The sequence below is a fragment of the Anomaloglossus baeobatrachus genome, chromosome 11, assembly GCF_048569485.1.
Source record: "Anomaloglossus baeobatrachus isolate aAnoBae1 chromosome 11, aAnoBae1.hap1, whole genome shotgun sequence".
In the NCBI taxonomy this organism is placed as follows: Eukaryota; Metazoa; Chordata; class Amphibia; order Anura; family Aromobatidae; genus Anomaloglossus; species Anomaloglossus baeobatrachus.
In genome coordinates this window covers 104,054,339-104,072,389 of record NC_134363.1, presented here as the reverse complement: position 1 = coordinate 104,072,389, position 18,051 = coordinate 104,054,339, and the positions used below count along the sequence as shown (strand labels likewise).

The window sequence follows — 18,051 nt, the reverse complement described above, 5'->3', positions numbered from 1 at the left end:
CGTCGCTGCCATGTTTTATCCGTCGCTGTCATGTGCTGTCCGTAGCTATTGTCGCGGGCGGAGGGGCCGCGCTCGCTACCCTCGGGTTCGCGGCTGCTGCTCGGTGGCTCGAGCGATGGGCCGGACCCGGGGACTCGAGCAGCGCTCCTCGCCCACGAGTGAAAAGGGGGTGGTTTGTTTGGGGAGATAGTCCGTGACGCCACCCACGGGTCATGGTGATAATGGGCGCCACCGCTGCTGGTGACGGGGATCCCGGGAGCGATGGCAGGGAGCAGCTAGGATGTTGGTTCCCCCTCCGTGGGTAGGGGTTGGTGATCCCGGGGCCCAGAGGTGGTACGGGGAGGCAGGGTAGCTGGGGTGCAGGATTGCGGAGGCAGCGCGGCGCGGTGCCGGATAGCACTGTTGTACTCACTCAGGCACAGATTCACACAGAGTCTCTCTCTGGTAAACCAAACGGCTGGATGGACGGGTCCCGCAGCCGGCTGCAGTGTCTTTGCTCTCCCCGGACAGGTTGCTGGTGGCTGTCTTTCCCTGCACCTGTGTAGAATGTGTTGACCCCGATGGTTTCCCAATGGTAGTCCGCTCTCCGCTGACTTGCACCACCTCCTGCAGACGGCCACCACCGTCTGCCGACCTTGCTGACAGTGCCTGGGCTCCTACCCAGACACTTGCAGTTTCTCCACTCCAAACTGAACTCCTCACTCCACTTCCACTGAACTCCAAACTCTAACTAACTGCTTTTCCCGCCTCCAGGTCTGTGAACTCCTCGGTGGGTGGGGCCAACTGCCTGGCTCCGCCCCACCTGGTGTGGACATCAGACCCTGGAGGGAGGCAACAAGGATTTTGTTTGACTGATGTAGACTATCCAGGGGAGGGGGTGTGTGTGATGTTGTGTTTGTGACTACCTGGCTAGTCCAGGGCGTCACACTATCATGTTCTATCCATTTCCGTCATGTGCTGCCTGTCGCTGTCATGTTCTAGCCGTTGCCGTCATGTGCTGCCTGTCGCTGTCATGTGCTGCCTATCACTGGCATGTGCTGCCTGTCGCTGTCATGTGCTGCCCGCTGTCATGTGCTGCCTATCACTGGCATGTGCTGCCTGTCGCTGTCATGTGCTGCTTGCTGTCATGTGCAGCCTCTCACCGACATGTGCTGCCCGCTGTTGTGGCGCCCTGGCCTAGCCAGGTCGTCACAAATAACATACAAACACCCCCCACCCCCACTAGACAGGAACACCAGCCAAACAAAAATCCTTGTTGCCTCCCTCCAGTGTCTGATGTCCACACCAGGTGGGGCGGAGTCAAGCGGTTGGCTCTACCCACCGAGGAGTTCACAGGCCTGGAGGCGGGAAAAGTGTCAGATAGAGTTTGAAGTGAGAGGAGTGAGCACTTGGGTGTCTGGGTTTGTGGCCCAGGCACTGACAGCAAGCTTGGCAGACGGTGGTGGCCGTCTGCAGGAGTGGTGGAGCAACGCGGAACCGTAGGACCGGGGAGCGAAGTGAAGCCAGCACATACAGGCAGGGCCATCGGACCTCGACCAGGCTTGGAGCCGCCGACGATAGTCATATCCGAATATGACTGGAACCCCAGGGGTTTCATAACAGCAAACGTCCCGATTGAAGGCAACAGCCCACACCGTGAGGGTATACAGCTACCGCCTAAGGCTAGAAACCCAAGGGCCAGCGTCTGCGGGCAAACGGGCTCCTCCGGTACCCATACACCGGGGAGCGAACTACCGTTGGGAATCCATAGTAGTCAGAAGGAGAACATCAAGGTGCAGGGAAAGACAGCCGCCATCACCTGTCCGGGGAGAGACACATCAGCAGACTGCGGGACCCGTCCATCCAGCTGTTTGGTTTACTGAGGACTTTGTACCTTTCTTGCTGAGTGAGTACACCCATGCCATCCGGCACCGCGCCGCGCTGTCCCTGCACCTCACCAACCCTGCCTCCTTGTCACACCACCGACCCCTACCCACAGAGGGGGAAAACAACATCCCAGCTGCTCCCTACCATCGCTCCCGGGATCCCCGTCACCAGCAGCGATAGTGCCCATCTTCACCACGATCCGTGGTTGGCGTCACAGACTAAATCCCCCAAACCAACCACCCCTTTCAATCACGGGCGAGGAGCGCCGCTCGAGTCCCCGGATCCGGCCCACCGCTCGAGCCACCGAGCAGCCGCAGCAGCGGCGGACCCGAGTGTTAGCGAGAGCGCAGCAGCAACGGCGTCCTCCCCGCCCGCAACACTGTCATGTGCTGCCTATCACTGTCATGTGCTGCCTGTCACTGGCATGTGCTGCCTGTCACTGGCATGTGCTGCCTGTCACTGGCATGCTGCTGTCTGCTACTGTTCTGATTGGCTGGCACTATGTATTGTGGTGCAGTGAGCAGGGTTACCAACTCTAGTTTTGATTTTTTTCTGGACAGCTTATGAAAAATCAAGGACAAATCATGTTTTTACAGATACATTGCAAAACCATAATAAATCCTCATGACTATCAGTGATCGGTATCTACAGCCCATAGATGTGATGTGACGACATCAGCTGCAGTCACTGTGTTTTTTGTGCGTTTGTCCACGTGTGAGATATCGGGGCTGCATCATTCTCTGGCCGGACTCTGCCCCCTCCTCCCGCCGGCGGTGACACATCAGCTTTGGCAGAGGAAGGGCAGATCCCATCACAAAGATGGCAGCTGTCGCCTCCTCCCTCGGACGTGCCGCCGCCTGCCTCCTCCCGGATCTCACGTTGCTTCCTGTTGAAGACGTGGCTCCGGTGCTGCCATATTGAGTGGAGGACCGTCTGAGGCCGATCAGGAGGACAGGCCCGGTACCTGGCACTATCCCCCGCAACCATGGTGAGCGGTACAGGCGGCGGGCACAGTGGCGGAAGAGGGGAAGCGGTGTGTACGGGGGACACGGGTCCGGTGCAGGCGGGCGGCGAGGGGGCGGAAGAGGGGAGATCTGTGGACACTGGGTCGGTGCAGGCGGGCGGCGAGGGGGCGGAAGAGGGGAGATCTGTGGACACGGGTCCGGTGCAGGCGGGCGGCGAGGGGGCGGAAGAGGGGAGATCTGTGGACACTGGGTCGGTGCAGGCGGGCGGCGAGGGGGCGGAAGAGGGGAGATATGTGGACACTGGGTCGGTGCAGGCGGGCGGCGAGGGGGCGGAAGAGGAGATATCTGTGGACACGGGGCCGGTGTGTGCGGGGAACACGGCAGCCCGTGTGTGCGGTGTAACCGGGGGCACGGGGGCCTGTGTTTGCGGTGTAAGCGAGCGGTACGAAGGCCGGTGTGTGCGGACACCGAGGGGAGAGCTGTGGACACGGGGCCGGTCCCTAATGGATCTCCTAGTGCGCCGTTCGCTCCCAGCTGGTCCCCTCGGGACCTTTCCCCCGCAGACCCTTCCCCCATGTCCTATGCTCCCTGTTATATACATAGGAGACGTCTGACTTGCCCCAAGGCTATGGGGTACTCTGTCCCGGGCCGTATATTTACGGTGACAGTTCACTGGGTGGCCGTTGCCCGGTTCCGTGACCCTGGGAGTCGCTTGAATGGGTTTATATACAGGGGAGTATTTGTAAAGTTTATATCGTGACGCCACTTGCGGGTTGCGGTTATGGTGACGGAACCGCCGCTGCACAGTTTCTCACCGCTGGGGCTGATGTTAGTGGCAGCCTGGATGTTGGGCCCCCCGCAAGTAGGGCTGGGGCCCCAGGGGGTAGGTGATGGCGTTGGGCGCGGAAAGAAGGTAGGCCACACAAGGGATTGCAGTGTAACTAGGTCCTTTAGTCACAGCAGTTTGGTGGCTGGTACCCAGAGGAAGGCTGGCTCTCACCAATGGTCCCCTTAGTCCCAGTGCCGGTTTGGTGACCTGGTGGCTTCTTTCCCCTGCACCCTTCTCTTGTTGGTGGGTCCCCGTGGCTTGGAGCATCTGGGGTCCGCTCCTGGTAATCTTTCAGTCTTTAGACCGTACGGCGGGCAGTTTGAACCCTGTAGGGTCGGTTTTCTGTTCCGGTCCCTGGTTCTCCCATCACTGCTGATTCCCCGGACTTTACGGTCAATGAGTTCCTGGATGGTCCCCTCACTGTGCAGATTGTATCAGGTCTGCCTGGAGCGTTTGCCTGACCTAGGGCTCTGTGCCCTGTCGATGCTATGGTTCCGGGAGTACTTCGCCGGCAACCATACGCCTGGGTCCTCAGGTTACTGTCATACTCTCCTATCAGTGTAGTTACGTCCGTCTCCTCTCACTTCCACTTACTGACTCACTGTCCCCTCCCACCCGGTTGTTGTCTAGTGGACTGGATCAGCTCCACCTCTCGGTGGCTAGCCATTAGGTCCAACTCTAGTCTGTCACCAGTCCTTGGGGAAGGAAAACAGGGATTAGATTGTGTTTTGCTGTTACTGGCACTGGTCTTCCAGGTACCTGGGGGTAGGCCCTGCATCTTTGACAGGATGCAGTACCTTGTAGCTCCTGATGGGTTCAGGGGCGCTACATTCCCCCTTGGTTAATTCCAGCACGTCCTCGGGCTGCAAAGGTGACGCAGGTTAACATTTTTTTAATGCAGACTTTTAAACATTACCGTTCTTCCCATGCAGTGGAGGCATATTCTTAAACGTTTCTAAACCTGGAGTACCCTTCCCATCAACCACCACCCAAAGCTCCTGGTCCCAAAACCCCTAGGAGGCATGTCACCAGTTTCCATGGTGACGGGGCCACTGCCGCAGACCCTTCCTGCGACCTTTTCCTCTCCTTACCTGTGGTGTCAAAATCCTTTTTTGTAAGGTTGTACTCTGGTAGTAGGCACAACTGTTGCAACTATTTACAGGCTAAAGTTTTTACTGCTGCCAGTCCTGCAGTTGTGGTCCATCTTTATCAAACATTATTTTTGCGAGAACAGGTTAATGGCAAAAATCAACATTTCTTTGTCGCTCCATTGGGAGACCCAGACAATTGATAATTGGGTGTATAGCTATGCCTCCGGAGGCCACACAAAGTATTACACTAAAAGTGTAAAGCCCCTCCCCTTCTGCCTATACACCCCCCGTGCTCACGGGCTCCTCAGTTTTTATGCTTTGTGCGAAGGAGGCAGACATCCACGCATAGCTCCACAGCTTAGTCAGCAGCAGCTGCTGACTAGGTCGGATGGAAGAAAAGAGGGCCCATAACAGGGCCCCCAGCATGCTCCCTTCTCACCCCACTTTGTCGGCGGTGTTGTTAAGGTTGAGGTACCCATTGCGGGTACGCAGGCAGGAGCCACATGCTGTTTTCCTTCCCCATCCCTTAATGGGCTCTGGGTGAAGTGGGATCCGGATCGGTCTCCAGGCACTGGGACCGTGCTCCCTCCGCAGCCCCTGGGAATCTGCTGGATAGGAGCCGGGTATCGTCAGGGACAAGGCCCTGCTACTGTGAGGTACTCTGTGTCCCCGTGGGGACAGCGCATGGAGCGCTTGTGCCATACACTTTCCAGCACTGCTGGGTGTGTTAGTGCGCCGGGCACTATCGCGCATGGAGCGCTTGTGACATACACTTTCCAGCACTGCTGGGTGTGTTAGTGCGCTGGGGACGATCGCGCATGGAGCGCTTGTGCCATACACTTTCCAGCACTGCTGGGTGTGTTAGTGCGCCGGGCACTATCGCGCATGGAGCGCTTGTGACATACACTTTCCAGCACTGCTGGGTGTGTTAGTGCGCTGGGGACGATCGCGCATGGAGCGCTTGTGACATACACTTTCCAGCACTGCTGGAGGTGTTAGTGCGCCGGGGGACTACCGCGCGGCCGCGCTTATTGCCGGCCGCGCTTATAACTTTAGTCCCCGGCTTCTGCGGCCTAGTGTCGTTTATTCCCGCCCACAGGCCTGCCAGCCAGGGGAAGGGCGGGACGCTGCACAGATCGTCAGCGCCGAGGGCTGGAGCATACATTTAGTATCCTCCTCCCTCCTCACTCAGTACACTGGGGCACTAGATTCCCGCACTTTTCTTGGGCACGCCCACGGTCCCCTCCTCCCCACAGAACGCCGGCAGCCATTCCTGTCAGCGATTCAGACGCTGGAGAGGAGAGACAACACAGGGAGACCCAGGCAGGGAATCTGGTGATCACACAACCGCTCTCAGCGGTCGGTAAGCAGCACCTGTGGTGCTGGCCCCACTGAGTGCCGAAGTGTGTGTATGTATGTGTGTATATATATATATATATATATATATATATATATATATATATATATATATATATATATATATATATATATAATTTATTTTATATATTAATATACTTATAGGCTATACATTTGCACTGTACGGTCGCTCTGTTGTTTTTTGGCTATATACCCTCCTGGTTGTTCTCAAGGAGACAACATGTCATCCGCAAAAAGCAAGGGTGCCAAAGCACAGGCGTACTTTGCAACCTGTACCTCTTGTACAGCTGTCCTACCGGCAGGTTCCACTGACCCTCATTGTGTGCAATGCTCGGCCCCTGTGGCACTTACTCAGCCGGAGCCTCTGCGACTGGTGGCCCAGGTGGAACCACCTGCTACCACTGTCCAGGTGACAGGGACCGGGTTTGCAGCCTTTGCTGACAAACTGTCTGAGAGTATGGATAAATGGTCTGCTAAAATACTAGAAGCATTGCAGTCCAGACCGGTGATTCAGGCCCCGGACACTGTCCAATCCTTGACCCCTGGTCCCCCTCATTTGGAACAGCAAAGTGCCCCTGGGGTAACCCATAGGTCACAGGGTGAGGTCTCTGACACGGACCGCAGTCCCAGGCCGCCCAAGCGGGCTCGCTGGGAAATTCCCTCCACCTCATCACACTGTTCAGGGTCCCAGCAGGGGGACTCTCTGGAGGATGAAGCGGAGGTATCAGATCAGGATTCTGAGCTTGAAGCCGCTCTCAACCTAGATACACCTGAAGGTGACGCAGTAGTGAATGACCTTATTGCGACCATCAATCAGGTGTTGGATATTTCTCCCCCAGCTCCCCCAATTGAGGAGTCTGCTTCTCAGGAGAAATTCCGTTTCAGGTTTCCAAAGCGTACATTAAATATGTTTCTGGATCACCCTGACTTCAGAGAGGCAATCCAGAAAAACCGAGACTGTCCAGACAAGCGTTTTTCCAAGCGCCTTAAGGACACACGTTATCCCTTCCCCCCCGAGGTTGTTAAGGGCTGGACTCAGTGTCCTAAGGTGGATCCTCCAATCTCCAGACTGGCGGCTAGATCCATAGTTGCAGTGGAAGATGGGGCTTCACTCAAAGATGCCACTGACAGACAGATGGAACTATGGTTGAAATCCATCTATGAAGCTATAGGCGCGTCTTTTGCTCCGGCATTTGCAGCCGTATGGGCGCTCCAAGCTATCTCGGCTTGTCAGGCGCAGATTAATGCAGTAACACGTACATCTGCCCCGCAAGTGGTGTCCTTAACCAATCAGGCGTCGGCGTTTGCGTCCTACGCCATTAATGCTATCCTGGACTCTGCGAGCCGTACGGCGGTGGCATCCGCCAATTCGGTGGTACTCCGCAGGGCCATGTGGCTACGTGAATGGAAGGCAGACTCTGCTTCCAAAAAGTTCTTAACCGGTTTGCCATTGTCTGGCGACCGCCTGTTTGGTGAGCGATTGGATGAAATCATTAAACAATCCAAGGGAAAGGATTCATCCTTACCCAAGTCCAAACCAAACAGACCTCAACCACGGAAGGTACAATCGAGGTTTCGGTCCTTTCGGACCGCGGGCAGGTCTCAATTTTCCTCGTCCAAAAGGCCTCAGAAAGGTCAGAGGAACTCCGATGCATGGCGGTCTAAGTCACGTCCTAAAAAGACCGCCGGAGGAACCGCTCCCAAAGCGGCCTCCTCATGACTTTCGGCCTCCTCAAACCGCATCCTCGGTCGGTGGCAGGCTCTCCCGCTTTTGCGACACCTGGCTGCCACAAGTAAAAGACCGATGGGTGAGAGACATTCTATCTCACGGTTACAGGATAGAGTTCAGCTCTCGTCCTCCGATTCGTTTCTTCAGAACATCTCCGCCCCCCGACAGAGCCGAGGCTCTTATGCAGGCGGTGGGCACCCTGAAGGCGGAAGGAGTGGTGATCCCTGTTCCTCTTCAGCAACGGGGTCACGGTTTTTACTCCAACTTGTTCGTGGTGCCAAAAAAGGACGGATCCTTCCGTCCCGTTCTGGACCTAAAACTGCTCAACAAGCATGTGAAAACCAGGCGGTTCCGGATGGAATCGCTCCGTCATCACCTCAATGTCCCAAGGAGATTTCCTGGCATCAATAGACATCAAAGATGCTTATCTCCACGTACCGATTGCACCAGAGCATCAGCGCTTCCTGCGTTTCGTCATAGGGGACGAACACCTTCAGTTCGTGGCACTGCCTTTTGGCCTGGCGACAGCCCCACGGGTCTTCACCAAGGTCATGGCAACAGTGGTGGCAATCCTACACTCTCAGGGACACTCGGTGATCCCTTACTTAGACGATCTCCTTGTTAAGGCACCCTCTCAAGGGGCATGCCAACACAGCCTGAACATTGCTCTGGAAACTCTCCAGAGTTTCGGGTGGATCATCAATTTTCCAAAGTCAAATCTGACACCGGCCCAATCACTGACATATCTTGGCATGGAGTTTCATACTCTCTCAGCGATAGTGAAGCTTCCGCTGAACAAACAGCGTTCACTACAGACAGGGGTGCAATCTCTCCTTCATGGTCAGTCACACCCCCTGAGGCGCCTCATGCACTTCCTAGGGAAGATGGTGGCAGCAATGGAGGCAGTTCCTTTTGCGCAGTTTCATCTGCGCCCACTTCAATGGGACATTCTCCGCAAATGGGACAGGAAGTCGACGTCCCTCGACAGGAACGTCTCCCTTTCTCGGGCAGCCAAAGCTTCCCTTCAGTGGTGGCTCCTCCCCACTTCTCTGTCGAAGGGGAAATCCTTCCTGCCCCCATCCTGGGCGGTGGTCACGACGGACGCGAGCCTGTCAGGGTGGGGAGTGGTCTTTCTCCACCACAGGGCTCAGGGGACTTGGACTCAGACAGAGTCCTCCCTTCAGATCAATGTCCTAGAGATAAGGGCAGTGTATCTTGCCCTAAAGGCGTTCCAGCCGTGGCTGGAAGGCAAGCAGATCCGAATTCAGTCGGACAACTCCACAGCGGTGGCATACATCAGCCACCAAGGCGGGACACGCAGTCGGCAAGCCTTCCAGGAAGTTCGGCGGATTCTGCTGTGGGTGGAAGCCACAGCCTCCACCATATCCGCAGTTCACATCCCGGGCGTAGAAAACTGGGAAGCAGACTTTCTCAGTCGCCAGGGCATGGACGCAGGGGAATGGTCCCTTCACCCGGACGTGTTTCAGGAGATCTGTTGCCGCTGGGGAATGCCGGACGTCGACCTAATGGCGTCCCGGCACAACAACAAGGTCCCGACATTCATGGCACGGTCTCAAGATCACAGAGCTCTGGCGGCAGACGCCTTAGTTCAGGATTGGTCGCAGTTTCAACTCCCTTATGTGTTCCCTCCTCTGGCACTGTTGCCCAGAGTGTTACGCAAGATCAGGGCCGACTGCAGCCGCGCCATCCTCGTTGCCCCAGACTGGCCGAGGAGGTCGTGGTACCCGGATCTGTGGCATCTCACGGTCGGCCAACCGTGGGCACTACCAGACCGACCAGACTTACTGTCTCAAGGGCCGTTTTTCCATCTGAATTCTGCGGCCCTCAACCTGACTGTGTGGCCATTGAGTCCTGGATCCTAGCGTCTTCAGGATTATCTCAAGAGGTCATTGCCACTATGAGACAGGCTAGGAAACCAACGTCCGCCAAGATCTACCACAGGACGTGGAAAATATTCCTGTCGTGGTGCTCTGCTCAGGGTTTTTCTCCCTGGCCGTTTACCTTGCCCACTTTTCTGTCCTTCCTTCAATCCGGATTGGAAAAGGGTTTGTCGCTCGGCTCCCTTAAGGGACAAGTCTCTGCGCTCTGTCTTTTTTCAGAAGCACCTAGCCAGACTTCCACAGGTACGCACGTTCCTGCAGGGGGTTTGTCACATCGTCCCTCCTTACAAGCGTCCGTTAGAACCCTGGGATCTGAACAGGGTGCTGATGGTTCTTCAGAAACCACCGTTCGAGCCAATGAGGGATATCTCTCTCACGCCTTTCGCAGAAGGTGGTTTTCCTAGTAGCAGTCACTTCACTTCGGAGAGTGTCTGAGCTAGCAACGCTGTCATGCAAAGCCCCTTTCCTGGTGTTTCACCAGGACAAGGTGGTTCTGCGTCCGGTTCCGGACTTTCTCCCTAAGGTGGTATCCCCCTTTCATCTCAATCAGGATATCTCCTTACCCTCTTTCTGTCCTCATCCGGTTCACCAATGTGAAAAGGATTTGCACTTGTTAGATCTGGTGAGAGCACTCAGATTCTACATTTCTCGTACGGCGCCCCTGCGCCGCTCGGATGCACTCTTTGTCCTTGTCGCTGGCCAGCGTAAAGGGACACAAGCTTCTAAATCAACCCTGGCTCGGTGGATCAAGGAACCAATTCTCGAGGCTTATCGTTCTTCGGGGCTTCCGGTTCCCTCAGGGCTGAAGGCCCATTCTACCAGAGCCGTGGGTGCGTCCTGGGCTTTGCGGCACCAGGCTACGGCTCAGCAGGTGTCAGGCGGCTACCTGGTCGAGCCTGCACACTTTCACGAAACACTATCAGGTGCATACCTATGCTTCGGCAGATGCCAGCCTAGGTAGGCGAGTCCTTCAGGCGGCGGTTGCCCACCTGTAGGACGGAGCCGGTGGCGGCTCTATTATGAGGTATTATTTACCCACCCAGGGACTGCTTTTGGACGTCCCAATTGTCTGGGTCTCCCAATGGAGCGACAAAGAAGAAGGGAATTTTGTTTACTTACCGTAAATTCCTTTTCTTCTAGCTCCAATTGGGAGACCCAGCACCCGCCCCTGTTTTTTGTGTACACATGTTGTTCATGTTGAATGGTTTCAGTTCTCCGATATTCCTTCGGATTGAATTTACTTTAAACTAATTTATAATTTTTTCCTCCTTCTTGCTTTTGCACCAAAACTGAGGAGCCCGTGAGCACGGAGGGTGTATAGGCAGAAGGGGAGGGGCTTTACACTTTTAGTGTAATACTTTGTGTGGCCTCCGGAGGCATAGCTATACACCCAATTGTCAATTGTCTGGGTCTCCCAATTGGAGCTAGAAGAAAAGGAATTTACGGTAAGTAAACAAAATTCCCTTCTTTTCACACATTAACTTTCAAAGTTTATAACTCTATTTACATAAGTACACCGCCTTATAAATTTTTCTGTTGACACCTATTCTCTGTATCTAAGTGGGGGCTGACCCAAGTTGCTACGGGTTGATCTGCGTAACTCTAGTGTCTCAGCTGATCCCTGTTGTGTTCTGGTGTCTAATGCAAGTGTCTCCCTACTGGTTGTAGGTGGACTAGGCAGTTGTCTGTGTCTTCTTGGTGAACTAATGGATCCACTGTTTGTTTGTAGACTCTTCTGGAACTTGCACTGGTTCTTCCACTTGTGGGAACGTTATAACTGGCACGATTATGGCTCCATTGTACTGAGGCCAATTCTCAGGAAAGTCTTCAAGTATTGTATGTATCACCTTCTCTTTCTTTTCTGGAACTTGAGGTGTACAGGGTACTTCTTGAAGATTCAATTGTTCTGGGCATCTCTTCAAATGATCCCTCGAGGTTGTTGACGAAGTTTTTCCTTTTGTCTTTGCTGATTAAGCAAGTTTTCCTATTGTCAGAATTGGAAGGTATCATAGTGTAAGGTTCTGCTTCCCATTGATCGAGTTTGTGCACTCTTCTTTTCCTTTTCAGAACGACTTCTCCAGGTGTTAAGGAAAGAGCTTGTGCATTTTTGTTGTAATCCTTCTTCTGCTTTTCTCTACTTTGATTTAACCCCTTAACGACCGCCGATACGCCTTTTAACGGCGGTAATTAAGGGTACTTCTTCCGATCCGCCGCTTTTTAACGGCGGTCGGAAAAAAGGGTCTAGCGCCCCCCAGAGTCAGAAAATTTCCGGGGTCTCAGCTGCCGGGGGTAGCTGAGACCCTGGAGATCATGATTCTGGGCGGTTTTTCCGGTCCCCGCTCACCTGATGACCGGTATACACCGTATACCGATGATCAGGTTACAGTAAATGACAGCGCCGGTAAAAAATCATTTATCTCCCATCTGGCATAAACAAACATGTCAGATGGGAGATAAATCTTTTTCCCGGTTCCCTCCGGTCCCCTCGGTATCCCCAAAGTGCCCCCCCGACCCCCAACCCCCTCCCGAAAATCCAAGATGGCCACGCGCACCGCCGATCACAGCAGCGCGCCGGCCACATTCACACTGTTCCTATGGTTTCTGTCGCATGTGCCATCACACATGCGACAGAAACCTGCTCCCCAGGCCCTGCCGAGTCCCCCCCGGTGTTCCCCGGTGTCATACATACCTGTCGGAGCGCTGATCCCCCGTGGCCCCCTCCTCCGGCTCCTTCTCGGCAGACGCCGGTCACATGTGCAGAGCGCAGCTGTCAGCTTCCTGTGTTCAGGACGCTGGCTGCTGCTGCTGCTGCACGGAGTCTGCAGCTGTGACCCGGGGAGGGTGGGTGCAGATTCTTTGCACCCACTCTCCTCAAATGGAGGGTCTGCCCTCCTAGAAAATGGGGGATACGTTCCCTGAACGTGTCCCCCATATTCTAGAAGGTCCAGAGTCGACGTGGGATGTCCAAATGGATTACAGTGGATTTTTTTTTTTTTCTTTTCAATAAATTGGTCAATCGGGGAATGTTTTGGGGAGTGTTTTTTCAAATAAATTTTTTTTTTGTTGTCAATTTTTTTTTTTATTACTGTCAATTAGTTATGTCGGGTATCTGATAGACGCCGTGACATAACTAATTGCTGGGCTTGATGCCAGGTGACATTACACATCTGGTATCAACCCCATTTATTACCCCGTTAGCCAACGCACCAGGGCGCGGGATGAGCTGGGGCGAAGCGCCAGAATTGGCGCATCTAATGGATGCGCCACTTCTGGGGCGGCTGCGGCCTGCTATTTTTAGGCTGGGAAGAGTCCAATAACCATGGCTCTTCCCACCCTGAGAATACCAGACCCCAGCTGTCAGCTTCACCTTGGCTGGTGATCTAATTTGGGGGGACCCTATGTTTGTTTTTTAATTATTTATTTATAAATAATTAAAAAAAAAACCAGCTTGGGGAGCCCTCCAAATTGATCTCCAGCCAAGGTGAAGCTGTCAGCTGTGGTTTGCAGGCTACAGCTGTCTGCTTTACCCTAGCTGGCTATCAAAAATAGGGGGACCCCACGTCATTTATTTTAATTATTTTTTTTTTCTTTTTGGGCTAAATACAAGGCTAGGCACCCTTTAGTGCCACATGAAAGGCACTAAAGGGCGCCAGCTTAGAATATGCAGGGGGGTGGGACGTTTTATATGTTTGACATCTATCCATTGTAGCATTTTAGGCTATGTGCCCACAATCAGGGTTTGCAGCGTTTTGGGCGCAGATTGTTTTCCCTGCGTCCATAACGCTGCGTTGTGCAGTAGAAGCACAGTTGAAGGATTTTTAGAAATCCCGTGCCCACTGTGCTTCTTTTCTCCGCAGCATAAACCGACCTGTGGCGCAGCTTCCCGAGCCTCAGCATGTCAATTTATGCTGCGGAGATGAGTGTGCTCTGCAGGTAGCATAGAGCTCCACAGCAGCCTGAACCCAAATCGTGGGCATGGGCAGCTGCGTTCTCCCATGGACAACACTCACATCTCTGCAGGAAGGCTGACACTGTGTACTGGACGCCGTGTCGCTGGATCATGGCCACATAGCCTAAAAGAGAGAAATTTGTTGCTACAGCATCATTTTTGTGAAGTACCTGTGGATTCAAAATGCTTAGTATACTCCTAAATAAAATCCTTGAGGGGTCCAGTTTCCAAAATGGAGTCACTTGTGGGGGGTTTCTAATGTATAGGTACCCAACAGGCCCTACTAATGTGACATGGTGCGCGCAATTTATTTCAACTTTTCCAAAATTCAAATGGTGCTCCTTCCATTCCAAGCCCTGCCATATATCCAAACAGAGGTTTTTGGCCACATATGGGGTATCCCTGCGATCACAAGAAATTGGATAACAACCTGTGGGGTATACGTTTTGTTGTTGCCTCTTGAAAAAGTGAGAAATGTGATGCTAAAGAAACATTTTTGTTAAAAAAATGAAAATTTTCAATATGGCAACCTAAGCTTATCAAATTCTGTGAAGTATTCGTGGATTCAAAATGTTCAATATACACCTAGATAAAAGCCTTGAGGTTTCTTGATTCCAGAATGGGGTCACTTGTGGGGGGCCTCCACTGTTTAGGCACTTTAGGGGCTTTCCAAATGCGACATAGCGTCCACTAATTATTCCAGCCAAATGTTCAGTCAAATTGCACTCCTTCCCTTCCAAGACCTGCCGTGTGCCCAAACAGTTGATTTCCACCACATATAAGATATCACCAAACTCAGGAGAAATTGCAGAATACATTTCATGGTGATTTTTTTCCTGTTACCCTTGTGAAAAAAAAGCTACCTGGTTGAAGTAACAATTTTGTGGTTAAATTTTATTTTTTTATTTTCATGGCTCAACGTTATAAACTTCTGTGAAACACCTGGGGGTTCAGGGTACTCACCAAACATCTAGATAAATTCCTTGAGAGGCCTAGTTTCCAATATGTGGTCACTTGTGGTGGTTTTTTGCTGTTTACGTACCTTAGGGGTCCTCCAAATGCAACATGGTGCCCGCAATCTTTTTCAGCCAAATTTCCTTTCCAAAATTCAAATATTGCTCCTTTCGTTCCAAGCCCTCCCATTTGTCCAAACAAAGGTTTCAGACTACATGTGAGGTATCACCGCGCTCATAAAAAAGTGGGTAACAAACATTTGGGTCAAATTTTTGGAATTACCTCTTGAAAAAGTGAGAGAATTGATGCTAAAGCAACATTTTTGAGAAAAAAATTACAATTTTCAATATGACAAAGTAACGTTATCAAAATCTGTGAAGTACCTGTGGGTCCAAAATGCTCAGTATACCCCTCAATAGACGCCTTAAGGGGTCTAGTTTCCAAAATGGGGTCACTTGAGGGGGGTTCCTGCTGTTTAGGTACCTTAGGGGATCTGTAAAAGCAACATGGTGCCCGCAATCTGTTTCAGCCAACTTTGCTTTCCAAAATTCAAATATTGCTCCTTTCATTCCGAGCTCTCCCATTTACCCAAAGAAAGGTTTCTGACCACATGTGGGGTATCGGCGCGCTCATAAGAAAGTGGGTAACAAAGTGTGAGGTCCAATTTTTGGTGAAACCTCTTGAAAAAGTAAGAAAATTAGTGCTAAAGTAACATTTTTAGGTAAAATGTTAATTTTTTATTTTTTTTCATTCCACATTACTTTAGTTCCTGTGAAGCACCTGAAGGGTTAATAAACTTCTTGAATGTGGTTTTGAGTACCTTGAGGGGTGCAGGTTTTAGAATGGTGTCACTTTTGGGTATTTTCTGTCACCTAGGCCTCTCAAAGTCACATCAAATGGGATGTGGTCCCTAAAAAATTGGTTTTGTAAATTTTGTTGAAAAAATGGGAAATTGCTGATGAACTTTGAACCCTTCTAACTTCCTAACCCCAAAAAATTTTGTTTCAAAAATTGCGCTGATCTAAAGTAGACAAGTGGGAAATGTTATTTATTAACTATTTTGTGTGACATAACTCTCCGGTTTATGGGCATAAAAATTAAAAGTTTGAAACTTGCAAAATTTTTAATTTTTTTGTCAAATTTCAGATTTTTTCACAAATAAAATAAAAAAATATCATCCTAAATTTACCTCTAACATGAAGCCCAATATGTCACGAAAAAACAATCTCAGAATCACCGGGATCCATTGAAGCGTTCCAGAGTTATAACCTTATAAAGTGACACTGGTCAAAATTGCAAAAAATGGCCTGGGCATTAAGTACAAATCTGGCTTCGTCCTTAAGGGGTTAAGCTTTTTTCAACACATTCTTGTATCCTTTTATACTTGACAATTAGAGTCCCAATCAGCATCAGACGAATCAATTTCTGGAATAACAACTCCCATTTCAAGATCTACTGGCAATCTTCCAGGTCTTGCTCTCATCAGGTATGCTGGTGTGCAGTTTGTGGAACTCACAGGAATGTTATTGTACATGTGCACTAAGTCAGGTAACTTTTCTGGCCACATATTCCTTTTTTCTAATGGCAATGTTTTCAGCAGGCTTATGCCTAGATGATTCATCTTCTCACACATACCGTTAGTTTGTGGATGGGTCATTCCACATCAAGTGGACCAGTTTTAAAAATCGTCCCCACTCGACCTGCTTCGATTTTGGTGAAAATTTATAAGGATGTACATGTATGTTTGAAAAGAGGTTCTGTAGGGCCATATGTCAAATACATTGGGCACTGTTGACCTTTCACTGGAGGTCCCACCAAGCCTGCGGCTTCAGCTAAGAGGATTTTGCAAACTTTGGCACATAGCCATTACAGTTCTATACTGGTTGTTATGCTGAAATTTGGCAAACTAGCTCAACTTTTGCTGCTAAACACGATACAATTACCGGCTATGACAAAACAATATTTCTTCAGCGCTCTATTGGGAGACCCAGACGATTGGGGTATAGCTACTGCCCTCCGGAGGCCACACAAAGCACTACACTAAAAAGTGCAAGGCCCCTCCCCCTCTGGCTATACCCCCCCGTGGTATCACGGGTTCTCCAGTTTTAGCTTTGTGTGCGAAGGAGGTCAGACATCCACGCATAGCTCCACAGATTTTAGTCAGCAGTAGCTGCTGACTATTTCGGATGGAAGAAAAGAGGACACATATAGTGTCCCCAGCATGCTCCCTTCTCACCCCTGGATGGTGTTGTAAGGTTGAGGTACCTATTGCTGGTACGGAGGCTGGAGCCCACATGCTGCTTTCCTTCCACATCCCCCTGAGGGGCTCTGAGGAAGTGGGATCCTGCCGGCCTCAAAGCTCTGACGCCGGGCTCCATCCACAGACCCATTTGAACCTGCTGGATACGGAGCTGGAGTACCGTTCAGGGACATGGCCCTGCACCATTACAGGTACTCTGTGTCCCCGGACACACAGGCACAGCACACTCCAGACTTGCTGGGTGTGCTAGTGCGCCGGGGACAGTAAAGGGTTACAGTCACTGCAGCTTTGCTGAGTGACTTTGTGTTTTGGGAACTACCGCGCCGGACGCTCCGGGAGCGGCGGCGCGGCTGGGACTTGTAGTTCGCCGGGGACTGGGCGCCGACCGCGCTTTTACGGCGGCGCTTATAACTCCAGTCCCCGGCTTCTGCGGCCTAGTGCCGCTTCGTTCCCGCCCCCTCCCTGTCACTCAGGGAAGGGGACAGGCGCTGAGCAATCAGCAGCGCCGAGGGCTGGAGCCTTTTTACATGCTCCAGCCCTCTCACTGCACTCTGTCGGACGCCGGATTCCCGCTCTGCCTTGGGGGCACGCCCACGGCCCGCCCCTACTCACACGAGCTGGGGAAGAAGCCGGCAGCCATTACTGCAGAGCTCGGGGCACCAAGGCAGGACAGTGGCGATCATACACCCGCTTATAGGCGGGCGGTAAGAGGCACACATAGTGCTGACCACGATATAACTGCAGTGTATACATGTGTTGTTTTTAACTACATAGGTCGCTATATGCCCGCTTGGGGAGCGACACATCAGCAGCAGGAAAGCAGGTGTGCTAAAGCACAGGCTTTCTAGGCTGCTTGTTTTGCACGACTGAGGTGTTCATTTGTGTTTATGCTGATATGCTATACATTGCACTGTACAGTCGCTAGTCTTAGCTATATTCTTCTGGAATGGCTAGACTACAGCAGCAGAAAACCAAGGGTGCTGGGGCACAGGTTTTTTTCTATGCTGCTTGTATTGCATGGGCTGCAGTGTGCATTTGTACTTGTGCTTGTATGCTATACATTGCACTGTATGGTCACTCTTCTGGGCTATATTCCCCTAGATGACCAGTCTACAGCAGCAGAAGAGCAG

The 18,051-nt window shown here is 52.0% G+C and overlaps 1 protein-coding gene across 1 annotated transcript in view; it reads left to right on the top strand.

Annotated features, from left to right (window-relative positions):
• Positions 1 to 2,700: 2,700 nt before the first annotated feature.
• Positions 2,701 to 18,051, top strand: part of ARCN1 (archain 1 coat protein complex I subunit delta) — a 70,167-nt gene continuing 54,816 nt past the window's right edge. The window contains exon 1 of the mRNA XM_075328693.1: positions 2,701 to 2,854. Within this exon, the coding sequence (XP_075184808.1) occupies positions 2,852 to 2,854 (3 nt within the window). The 5' untranslated portion in view covers positions 2,701 to 2,851. The remainder of the gene's footprint in view (positions 2,855 to 18,051) is intronic.